This window comes from Sceloporus occidentalis, unplaced genomic scaffold, assembly GCF_023333645.1.
Source record: "Sceloporus occidentalis isolate IW3139 unplaced genomic scaffold, rSceOcc1.0.p SCAF_96, whole genome shotgun sequence".
In the NCBI taxonomy this organism is placed as follows: Eukaryota; Metazoa; Chordata; class Lepidosauria; order Squamata; family Phrynosomatidae; genus Sceloporus; species Sceloporus occidentalis.
The window spans coordinates 1-13,323 of record NW_028317076.1 but is presented as its reverse complement, the minus strand read 5'-3'; the positions used below and the strand labels follow the sequence as shown (position 1 = coordinate 13,323).

General features: G+C 39.3%; 1 protein-coding gene across 1 annotated transcript in view; it reads right to left on the bottom strand.

The window, feature by feature from the left end:
* Positions 1-6,740, bottom strand: part of LOC149284250 (sushi, von Willebrand factor type A, EGF and pentraxin domain-containing protein 1-like) — a gene marked incomplete at its 5' end in the record, with an annotated part of 99,793 nt that extends 93,053 nt beyond the window's left edge. Inside the window, 2 exons of the mRNA XM_089496931.1 lie at positions 4,502-4,678; positions 6,485-6,740. Of these exons, the coding sequence (XP_089353057.1) occupies positions 4,502-4,678; positions 6,485-6,740 (433 nt within the window). The remainder of the gene's footprint in view (positions 1-4,501; positions 4,679-6,484) is intronic.
* Between the last annotated feature and the right edge of the window lie 6,583 nt (positions 6,741-13,323).

Genomic DNA, 13,323 nt, shown 5'->3' with positions numbered 1-13,323 from the left:
TCCTGTTTTAGTAGCTTAAATGCCTTTTTTTTGCCATTTATTGCCCCCTTTACATTTTTATTTATCCACATTGGTTTTCTCTTGTTCCTGACTCTTTTATTCCCATACGGTATGTACCTTTCACAGTGAGAATTTAAGATATTCTTAAAAATCTCCCATTGAGCGTCTGTACTCTTGTTTTTGAGGACATTTTCCCAATTTACAGTGTTAAGGGCTTCTCTTAGTTGATCAAACTTTGCCCTCCTAAAGTGCATAGTTCTTGTGGCTCCTCTAAGAGTTCCCTTATTGAAGGACAAGTTATAATGCATCATATTGTGATCACTATTTCCTAGATGTCCCCTGACCTGCACATTAGTTACTCTGTCAGGTCTGTTGGTTAATATTAAGTCCAGTAGGGCGCCCCCTCTGGTCGGGTCCTGTACCATTTGGGACAGATAATTATCCTTACTTATAGTCAGAAACCGGTTTCCTTTATGAGATTCACAGGTCTCGGTTTCCCAGTTTATGTCGGGATAGTTAAAGTCCCCCATAATAACCACCTCATTGTGATTAGCTGCCTTGTTTATTTGCTTTAATAATTGATCTTCTGCTGCTTCCATTATATTTGGTGGCTTATAGCAAACCCCGATCAGTATTTTATTATTTTTCTTTCCATATATTTCTACCCATAATGACTCCACATTATCATTTCCCTCACATATATTCTCCCGCAGTGTGGCCTTTAGGCTGGACTTTACATAAAGGCAAACTCCTCCCCCTTTTCGTTTTTTCCGATCCTTCCTGAATAGACTATACCCCTGTATGTTAACCGCCCAGTCATAGCTATCATCCAACCATGTCTCTGTTATACCCACTATGTCATAATTTTCTTCAGACATTATTAACTCCAGTTCGTCAGTTTTATTGGTCAGACTTCTGGCATTAGTAAGCATACAATTTAGAGGTGTATGGTTTTTTTCCCTATGAAGCCTATCCCTATTAACTATTCTAACCCCTCCCTCTGCTCCACCCCCAGGTACATTTATAAGCCCCAGCTCTCTATCTACACTATCTTCCCCTTCTATATTGTAGTTTCCCTCCCCCCCTTTCCCTAGTTTAAACACTCCTCCACCCTTCTGACCATCTTCTCCCCAAGCACAGCTGCACCCTCCCCATTGAGGTGCAGCCCGTCCCTACCGTAGAGCCTGTATCCGACAGAGAAGTCGGCCCAGTTCTCCATGAACCCAAACCCCTCCTTCCTACACCAGCTTCTGAGCCACTTGTTTAGCTCCCTAATCTCCCGCTGCCTCTCTGGTGTGGCACGTGGTACAGGTAATATTTCAGAAAATACTACCTTGGAGGTCCTTGCCTTAAGCTTGCTACCTAAGTCCCTGAAATCATTTTTAAGGACACTCCGCCTCCCTCTCACTTTGTCATTGGTGCCAATGTGCACCATGACTGCTGGGTCTTCTCCAGCCCCTCCCAGTAATCTGTCAACCCGATCCGCGATGTGCCGAACTCGAGCGCCAGGCAGACAACACACTGTTCGGCGATCCCGGTCTTTGTGACAGATCGCCCTGTCTGTCCCCCTAATAATTGAGTCCCCCACTACCAGCACCTGTCTGGCCTGCCCTGCGCTCCTCCTTCCCTCCTTACTGGAGCAGACACCCCTCTGGTGGTCAGAGGCAGTGACTTGCTGCAGTACTGCTAACTCTGAACTAACATCCCCCTCATCTGCCAACCGGGCAAACTTGTTGGGGTGTGCTAGATCAGGACTAGCCTCCCTGGCGCTTTTCCCCCTAACCCAGCTAGCTGCCTGACTGTCCTGTACCTCCATCCCACTATCCTCCACCACCTCTACCTGCGAGAGAGCTTGCTCAGTGAGCAGCAGACTCCTCTCCAAGTTGTCAATAGATCTCAGTGTTGCCAGTTGCTCCTCTAGACTCAGGATTTGTGCTTCCAAATGAGCAACCCGCACACATCTCGCACAGCAATATGCACCCTCGAAGCGCTGCTCAAGTAAAATGAGTACACTCTAGTGTTTTGGGACGGCAGATATAAAGCAAAATGGGGTGCTGAGGTTTTAAAAAAAATATGGTGGTGATGAATGATTCTCCACTGGATGTCAACAATTATTTTTTTAATGAGTGTGTTGCAAAACTCTTATCTGTTAAAAAAAAGGAGGAGGTCAGGAAAAAGCCAAGGGAAAAATGTTCATGAACTTAAAGGAATAGTACAAAACTTACATAACAAGAGCAGAGTGTTCTATAACACAGTGACCAGCTCATAATTCATAAGCACACTTCGGAGACATCAGTTTTGCAGTCCAAAAATAACAATACATAAGAGGGACTTTGAACAGCCCTGTCGAGTTTTTTTTGTGGGGTTACACAATTCTTTGGACACAAGAATGCAATTATTTTTGTTGATGTTTAAAAAACTAGAAACCTTCAGAATTCTTAAGAAAGCCACTGCCGATGGATTACATGTTACATAAATATCAGAGATTGCAAGCTATTGGTGGCTTCTCACCTTTAATTTCTGTAAATGCAAATTATGTGGTGCACTACTTATATTTATCTTTTTAAACCATTTTTTTTTTTTTTTTTTTACTTTCATATACAGTACTGCGCATAGATGTGAAAAAAATGTTATAAAGTAAGAATGTGTTCAAAAATAGACAATTCTTTTTATCATTTAACAAAATGAAAAGTGAAGAAAAATCTAAATCAAATAAATATTTGGTTTGGTCACCCTTTGGCTTGAAAACAGCAACAATTCTTCTAGGTACACTAGCCCACAGTTTTTAAGGAACCACTACTCAGATTGTTCCAAAACATCTTGGAGAACTAACCACAGTTCTTCTGTGGGTTAGGCAGTCTCAGTTTTTCTCTCTTTATGTAATACCAGACCGACTCGATCAGGGCTCGATGGCTGGCCATACCATCACTTCCAGGACTCCTTGTTCTTCTTTACACTGAAGATAGTTCTTCTTAATAACTTTGGATGTATGTTTTGGGTCTTTGTCATGCTGCCGAGTAAATTTGAGGCCAATCAGATAACTCTCTGATGGTATCTGCTGTACCTCTGAGCATTGAAGAGACCTAACATTGATTTGATTTAGATTTTTTTCTGTTCATTCATTTTGCATTTTATTAAACAGTACTGTTGTACATAGGCATTAGAATTATTACTGGAGACTGAAATATTGGAAATACTGGCTTTGAAATATTTAATTGAATTAAAGTATATCTTGTTTTAGAAAACTCTGTAAAGGAAACAGACCTTGCCTACAATAACAGCCATATTAATCAACAGTCCTTAAAGGTATCCTGATTATCAGGTCTGCCAGTATGTACTTACAAATCGAAAGTCAGACACTTCAAATGTAACATTCCCCTGGCAGTCAATGAAAAGGGACATCTGGATATGGAAAATTTGATAATGTTGCCCATATTACCGGTGGTTTTATTCTGCTCCTGTTGTTGGCATATATGTTCTTGATATGCAACTTTCTATACAAGTGTGAGATTTTTATTGTAATCATTTTGTTTGTATTAGCAAAGCCAAAATACCATATTGTACTGAAGTGATACAGTCAAGAAGACAACAGAACCTGAAGATTCAATGTTTACTGAAAATAAGGAACGTCCAAAAATGTAGGCCTGTTGTTGACACATGCGTAGTGAAGCACATAGTACGCACAAAAACAGTATGAACTTTTTTCTCATATAACACTTTAAGGATAATATACATTATTTGGTAGTCACATCTTTTCAAGGAAACGTTTTCCATAAAACAAAACAAGAATTAAGTACATGCCCAGTGAACACCATTCAGGAAACACCTACCGAAGGCATAAACATTTGGGATTCCGTCACACTATACGGCCATATATTGCTTAGCCTAATAATTTGGCAAGTCTTATTTAATTTTTCACAGCTACAGTATATTGCTTATCAATGAGCCGAATCAGTGAGACGGTGCTGCATTCTAACCCAAATGAGACCCTCAAGCAATTGAAAGCCTTCTCTGGACAACTTTTAACATACACCACAAAATAACAGACCACTGAATAATGTATCGAAAATAGTCAAAAAGCCAAAACATCTGGTTCCTATAAAGACTATTTAGTAAAGGATGTACAAATGGGATATCCAAATACCGTTGAATAACACTGAATTAGAACTTTCCATGGGGATGGAGTGGGGTAACAATATAGTCTGCATGGAGTGTAGCTAAGAACAAACCCCAAGACTGTAAATTTGCATTCCTGTACTCAACCTGCTTGGGAAAAAGCAATATGGTGGGGGCAAGAACATCCCAGCAGGAATCAAGTGACTGCTGACAGCAATAGTTACAGGACAGTCCTCTGCTTCAAATAACATTTTATTCTTGAATCAGCCATGAATACTACTAAAACCGCATGGGATTATGTATTCTGATATACAGAAATTATCTGGAATATGAAGTGTAAATGAGCAAGTTGAGGATCCCATATTTTAAGGCTAGTTTCACTTACCAGTACATTCATACTGCAGTCCTTTGCCATAGTATCCCTTCTCACAGATGCATTCATATTGGCCAGTGTGTGTTCCACACTTGCAGCTTGCCATGACATCACAACAATCTTTTCCTGCTTCACACAGGTAGGAGCAATGAGAATTATCTTCCTGAATGTAACTACCAGATGGCAGATCTGAGAAGAAATGGTAAAATATATTACATACGTATAATACTAGATTGACTACCCTGACAACCCTTTGCAGAGGTTTATTACAGAACACAGGCCTGAGATTTGGGAGCTTGTCCTGGTACTTTCAGTGTCCCGGGACATGGGTTTCCCACATTTATTTGCAGTTGGGGAGGTCACAGATCTCCCTCTTACAGGCCCAACATTAATATAAGGTTTGTTTCTTCAGACATCTGGTTCAGCGCTCCTGAACACTGTGTGCCGGTGATGACATCATATCACAGTGCTCAGCATGGATGCCACGTGCACAGCAAGGCAGCACATTACTGAAGAAGAGGGAAACAGACCTTATACTCCACAGGACTTAAAGCAGGAAAAAAGCAGAGGAAGGTAAGAGTTAGGGAGAAAGGGTCAGGAGGTAGATGATGGTGAGAAAGGAGTAGAGAAAGGGGGGGTAGAAGATGCAAGAACAGTTTTGTATGCCATCTTCTGCATCTACCTAAACTAATAACACGCTGCGAGCAAATGTATGTCTTTATCTTCAGCTTATGTTTAAGTCCATCATATATTATGAGATACTGTATATACTTATAATATTTAAAATCTCAGTATTTGTGTCTGGTTATATTAGTGAAAATGTTAGCATGCCTATATGTTGTGGTCAGAGCCGGCCTTAAGTGTTCTGGCGGCATGTGCGGACTACTCCTCTGGTGCCCCCTTCTCACTACCCCCCCTCTGCCCCTTCTCACTACCCTCCCTCTGCCCCTTCTCACTACTGCCCCTCTGCCCCCTCTCACTACTCCCCCTTTGCCCCTTCTCACTATCTCCCCCCCTTCTCACTATCCCCCCCGCCCCTTCTAACTATCTACTCCCTCTCCCTACTTCTCGTTATCCTCACTTACCTTGTTGCCAGAGTCCTGCGGTGGGAGCGGGAGGCATCAGTCTTCCCGCTCTGCCGCGGTGCCGGCATTTCATGTTGAGCGCCGGAATATGATGTCATATTCCGGCACTCAACATGAAATGCCAGCACCGCGACGGAGCCACGGAGAGTGAGGGGCGCTGAGCGGTTGCTGAAAACCCCCTGCCCGGGACTTAAATTAAAGCATTGGGTTTTTGGCACAGGTCGCACACCCCTAAGGCCGGCCCTGGTTGTGGTATGTTAGTGAGCCTGTATGTCGTGGTATGTTAGTAAAAGTATGTGTGTGTGGGTATGTTTGTGAGTGTGTGAGGGTGTATTTTAGTGTGTGGACATGTGAGTTTGGGTATGTTACTATGTGTGTGTCTGAGTATGTAAGTGTGTGTGTAATTGTAAGTATGTAAATGTCTTTGTCTCGGTATGTTAACGTATGTGTCTGATTGCGTTAGTTTGAGTTTCTGGGTATGTTTTTGTGATAAAGTCTAAACTATTAAAAAACCAACAGGTGGAGCTAAATTATGCTAGTTATGTGGGTTGGGCAGAGTGGGTGGAGCTTTGGGGAATGGGTGTGGTAAATTTTCAAGTAAGGAATTGTCAGCTATGCTCCAAAGTGTCCCTGGATTTTTTTTAATGATAGCAACTATGGGATTGATGTATAGGATTGTAGAGTACAGCTTTCCTCCTTAACCCCCGTCTAATCTAGGGAAACCCTAAATCCTTAACATAAATTTCTGAGCACTGGATATGAAGATTCCCTATACTAAATCAGCAGGCCTTGCATTCAATAAATAAAGCTTTGATTTATTCTTTGTAACTGCTTGCCTGCTTCTGTCATAGACAAACTGAATCTAAGTTTAAATTGTATGTGCAATATTATATGTATACATAGGTATTACCTTCGTGGAGAGCTCGTCTCGCCAGTGCCTCAAATTCAGCAAAGCTATGTAGAAGGTAGCAGTGTTCTTCCTTTGGGTGAGAGGCCATGTCATGTAGCTCTCTGATATTGCCCTGCCATATACCAACAGTAAAGATCTCCACTCCAAGGTCCCGTAGATTGGCTGCAACAGGTCTCGGATCACCACCATTGGAGTAGCCATCAGTGATAAGAAATATAACCTTACTCGAATCTCTCCGAGAATGCTTTAGTATTTGCTTAAAAAGAAAAAAGAAACACTTAATGTTATGCTGTACTACAGAATATGTTGCTATTTTAGAAAGAATGATTAGTAGTTTGTCTACGAGAAAGTAAACAAACTACATCTTTTCATTTTGTGGGAGAGCTTAAGGAGTTCAATATTTAAACTCAGACAGTAGAACAATCATACATATAAAAAGGCAGAATCTATAAAACTAAAACAATTTAAAATTTAAGAAATCTTCTGTAAATAAACAATGTAACTAAAAATAAACATACACTATAAAAAACTAATTTCCAAACAATGTTTACATGTATAGTGTAACGTTCATATTTTGAAACGCCTTATCGTAAGAAACATGCGACCTGACGCTTTTTGGCCCACACATTTGTCTCCTTCAGAGGTGTATTTGAGAAATATTGATTTCAGTGGATCTGTAGAAAAAAACCTTGTGACTGATTTTCTGCCTGAGTAATTTAGTGCCATTTTGACATGTTGCAGATCATACTAATAGATCCTCAGGTAAACAAAAAGGAAAAATAAAGGTGGTATGATGGAGGGACTGTGGTTCCTTCAATTATTTGTGATTTAAGCTGCTGACTTAGAGCAATCAATGAAGTTAGTTCTGTTGGCACCCTGGAGTGAGAAAAACCTTTATGAACTAAGCGAGTGATTCTCCGCAATGCGCATCTAGCACTTGAAGCTTCCACTTCTCGAGGGTATGAGGAGCCAGTGGAGGTGCTGGCGCAGAAGAAAATAGATGAAGAATGACAAGCGGTGGTATAGCTGTTTAAAATTCATTTTACTAGTATCTTGGGTGCTAAAAATATGATTTAAAGAGATATGCATGCGAAGGCAGAATTTTTTTTTTATTATTATATTTTATAGCACCAATGATTTCTTATAGTACTTACATTAAAAGGGTATAGGAAAACTAGAATTGAGAAACTAAGACACATATCTTATCTATAGCACTTAGATCATATAATCTAGAGGATATGTGGGGTGAAGGAAATAGGAAAGTATAATGCTGAGGCAGGGTTGGGTAGATTAAGGAATCCACAACAGAAATTGTGGATAAAAGAGACAGAGAATAACCAGAAGCTCAATCTTGGAGATGTTGAACTTCAGGTAGATGTTATCAGAGAGACTGTTAGAGTGGTCAGAAGAAAGTAAATTAGCATATCATCAGCACAGAGGTATTACTAGAATCATTCTGGTGAACTGTTAGTGTTGAACACTCAGACCCTTTCCAGAAACAATTCTATAACCATGTAAATTTCTGACCCATTCATAATGTTGGTAATGAACGCTTAATTATCATGGTACTGATAGGTTTTTTTCATACATAATGCTGTATGTTATGTTGTACCAAGATCACTATATAATGATAGACTTCATGCTGTACCACTGACTGTGTCTGGCTCACTATATAATTATAGGAGTCCTGCTGTGCCATTGTCGCAGTCTATATAACTATATACTGATAGGAGTCATCCTGTACCACCATCTGTGTCTGAATAACTATATACTGATAGGAGTCATGCTGTACCACAATCTGTGTCTGAATAACTATATACTAATAGGAGACATGCTGTACCACCATCTGTGTCTGGATAACTATATATACTGATAGGAGTCATGCTGTACCACCATATGCGTCTGGATAATTATATAATAATAGGAGTCATGCTATACCACTGTCTGTGTCTACATACCTATATTGAAAGGAGTCATGCTGTACCATAATCTGTGTCTGCATCATTATATAATCATATGAGTCATGCTGTATCACAATCTGTGTCTGGATCACTATATAATAATGGGCGTCACACTGTATGTTTTATCTCAATGAAAAATGAGTGCACCCCATGCACATGTACTTTTTATATGAAGTGCCCCACTGCAGAAAAAACTTGGACACCCCTGCTTTAACAGAAAGAATACAATGTCAAATATGCATGATTTATTTGCTTAGCATACTAGTGAGCGCAATGATTGTTTTGTATAAACTTTAATTATATTTACAACTGAAAATATGAATCATGAACACAGCATTTTTGTTATAACTCTATAATCCTTATAATCCTTCTTTTAAAGTATTTTACGACCACCCAACTTTTGTAGTCATATTGACATGTCTCATATGAATAACAAGATTTTAATAGTGTCTATGTCAAATCAAAATAATGTAAAAAATATATATCTATCAAAAAGATATATATATATTTTTTTTCATGGCTACTGGCATTACTCCCAGAATAATGTAGTACATAACACTTAAGAATGTAAGATTCACTCACTCCTCATCAGTTAAACAAAGGACAAGCATGTCAGACACACCAATGAAAATATTTTTCATAAACTAAAAGGCCAGATATAGCCAGGGATGTGTTTTAAGCAACTGTTCTATAAATTCCAAACAACGGAAAATCATAACCTACTCAGCTAACAACACAGTGGGTAAACCTGTGAGTCAGCAATTCATTTAAACCAATCTCTTTCATTACCAACCAAATCTCAAGACAGCACATAGAGCAAAATTATTATTTTCTTGTAATAGGAATAAGGAGGAGGATCGATAATATATTGAGGCACATTCCCTGTAGTGTTAAGAATCCAAGCATCATGGGCTTTATTGTTGGAGTGCTCTGTGATACACTCACACCAAACATGCATCATGTAAAGACTTCTGTGGGAATGTTTCTTCAAAAGTAGGAAACTTGGATGGTATGGACCCATTTCAGCTTTATTTTAATGACTCCTCTGTGGGGAAGATTAGATACCCCCACCCCGATCTTCTTTTATTTATTTTGAAATATAAATAATTGCTGCTAATCGCTTCCCTCATTTTTCATTGTCAGTCATGAGCAAGGCATTGGTTATGATATCACAAGCATATTGTTGTGTATTATTACAGGCACAAGATCTGCTTTCACACATTGGGAACATATATTATGGGGGTAACAACCAGTCCCCCCCCTGGAGCCCCTGGTAATTAAAGTGGCTCTGATCTATGTGTGGATTTCCCCCATCATATTACAGCACACAATTGCATACCAAAATTACACACCATTCTGACCTGAAATAGGTTACATACACAAAGAGGAGGAACTCAAAATGGCTTGTGGGGGAATGGTTTTTATGTTACACAATTGCCATAATTGTTATCAGTCTGAACTGTACACATACAGGCAGAAAAAGCAACTGTGCACCGTGTAATACTAAGCAGTGTAAGGTAACACACTCCACATGCTGCCGATGTGTTTACTCTGATCTGGTAACAGAATGTGCTTCCTGCATTTCTCTGTACTGTAATCTAAACACACTGGTGTTATCCTAAACAATTCAATTATGTGTTGTGTCCTATAGGCTTTCAGTGCAACTAAGTTTAAATGAAGAAGGGAGGCAGGTGGGTAGAATCACACAAACCGATGGTAATCCCTCCTATAAAAATGAATGCAGGACAGCCAAAGGGGCGACCTTGCAGATGTTGGGTAAAACAGAGATTTAGACCACCAGGGAGTGACCGAGACATATCATCTAAAAAAAAAAAATGTGTTCTCTGCCTCTTGCATTTAACAGATATATTGAAGCTGAATGTAAAGATAACATCGGTTTCATCACTGAGCAAAGTCTTGAAGAAACCTGCAGATCACCCCAAAATATATTTCTTTTTAAAAGAGGAGGTAGGATGTCATGTTTTTACAGTAGATAAGAACCATTTCACTCATCTAGTCTGCCCATTTTCCTACTGTAAAGACTCCTAAACTGTGTGGGGGAAAGAGGTGGATACAGAGGCGTAACTTGAAACCACGGACCCCCCAACTTCAACAGCTAGTCTGTGACATCATTGCCCCCAGACAACTGGTCTGTGCCTTCTTTGCCCCCCTTCCAATAGGCAACATATGTAAACACACACAAATTACAAACACTTACTTATACTCACTAATACATACTCCATGTCACAGCACGTACACATCTATGCTCACACACAATTACACATCCATGCTCACACACATGCAAGTACACATCCATGCTCTCACACACGCAAGTACACATCCATGCTCACACACACGCAAGTACACCTCCATGCTCACAGCCTCGGTTTCACCGTGGGGTCACATGATGTCACGTTTGATACGTCTGATACGCTCCTGTCTCCACGTGCCGGTTCAAAATAGTTTAAAAAGGGCCCTTCTGATCTGGATCGGAGCGGTTATATGTCGGAAGAGCCCTTTCTACCAGTACAAGGAGACAAGAAGAAGAAGGAGTCTGCTGCGACCCCTGAAGTTACGCCTATGGGTGGGTATACCATTTAGTGCAGATAAGCTCTGCCATCTCTACTTCCAGTCTCACCCCTCCCTTGTAGGCTTGCCTTCCCTCTTGCCTAAAAAACACTTTTCCCTCTAACTTGGTTTTAGGGTTGCCATCTTTTTCAAGCCATTTCTTTGGCAATCTTTGAAGTGTTGCTCTCAGGGTGTGGCCAGTGTGGTTTCAGGGTGTGATCATGGGGCACGGTTTTATGATTTACAAAACAATGTTTTTTGTTTGTCTAGCAAGAAAAGAAATGAAAGATGAGTGAGAGGAAGACACAGAAAAAAGAGATAAAAGAAAAAAAGGAGAGGAACGAGAGAAAAGCGTGAGATTAGAGAAAGGAGAAATGAGAGTAGATGGGAGAGAGAAAAAGAGGAGAAAGGTCAAGAAGAAAAAAAAAAAGAAAAACCTTAGAAATGCAAATCATATGTGCATATAGGGTGGTTTCCAAATTAGAGCAAGTCAAAAAAGTATTTTTTGTTATTTTCGCCCATTTATCCTAGCTGTGTAAAATGTAAACCGGTTAATGCATTTTTTTTAAATCCCATTAAAAAAATGTTTTACGTACATGAACATGGTTTAAAAAAAAAGGTAAAAAAAACCTCAATATATAATTTGTGTGAGTACACAAATTGGGAAAGAGGGAAATAACAGTTTAAGAAAAACATAGCAAAAAAACATGTAAAATGGTACTGTAGTGTAAAAAAGGTCCAGTCCTGAAGGAGTTAAGGGCCATAATAATGCAAAACAAATAAACAATATTGTACAAATCCAGGCAATCTGACAGCATACAATTCTATACAAAAAAGCAACAACAAAAAATAGCCAGACCCAGACTTGTTTTGCCACTTACATACATTGTATAACTGAATCTGTGCAGAACCTTCTCATTTCAAGATGTTTGAAAATCAATTATATGGAACATTTGATTACCTTTAACATACCTCCCAAAACACCTTTTTTAATAAGAAAAGATGTTTGATCACTGTATCCAAAGCAAGGTCTTGCATGGCTGTATATTTTATTTATTGTAACATGTGTTATAATATTGGCCATAGTCCAACTAGATTCCTTCACAAATTATAGGGTTATTACAGAATGTCCTTGCTAATTCACTGCCTGGACAACACTGACCCACCACAGTGAAGTTCTACTACATTCAGATGCCTAGACACATCCGGGACAAATTAATGTTTTCTGCATCATAGCATTAACTCCACAGCAGAATGTTATCTATGCCAGTAAATGTTAGAGTTCTCACATTATGTGACCAATACTTGCATGATATATTTTTATCATTACTTCATTTACTTCATTAGCACTTATTTATTGTCAGTTCTATCCTTCTTTTTAGGTAAGTGTTTTTTTTTCTCGAAAGAGCCATTGTGTACAGTAGTGTAGTGTATAATGCTCCACCAATTATTAATGCAAATTACAAGAGTTTGTAGCTACTATAATATCCATTATGTACATATAGGTAAAAAGAGAAATAAATCACCTTTAGGGGACCACCCCTGCGGACTTGTTATTGTGCCACTTTGCTTCCATGCATGCAAGTTGGGGGATTTAACCCTAGGCTCTCTTGTGTGACCCAGCAGTGGAGCTGGCTGGTGGAAAGTATTTAGCGCAAACACTATGGCAAGCATATATACAGTATATATATATATATATATATATATATATGGTTTTTTTAATTCTAATCCATCATCTGCTTTTTTGATGCCTTAACTAGATGTTCTTTGCAGTGCTGCAACTCTGCAGGGAATACTGAATCTTCCTAAAGCCAGCACACTGACAGATCACCATCTAACACTTCATAAAATCAGTGATGGACATTTATAAGCTATGGTGAATGCTCAGTTGATACCCCCTTATGTCACATGCGCATAATCATGTCTGACTGTTACTTATGCACATATTGGACAACGGTGCTTCCACCATACTAAACTGAGAAGATCAAGAGGTGCTATAGTAATAAAAGGGTGAAACTAGCAGTAGATAGTAGGCATATTGCCATTTAATGGGACCTATATCTACAGTAGATGTCATATAATTTAAAGAGATGGCAATATCAGATTTATAACCTACTCCGTTTCATTCTTCCTTCTCATTCCCAACATTATTGCTGACTGTCAGAGGCTCAAAGATTAATGTTATGGAATTCCAAATTGAAACATTTCACATCCACAGCACTTGTTATGGACTTTGCACATTGATAACATCAATCAAATTTCCTGGGTTTTTCTTTTGTTTTGTTTTTTCCAAGTAGCTTGTATTGAATG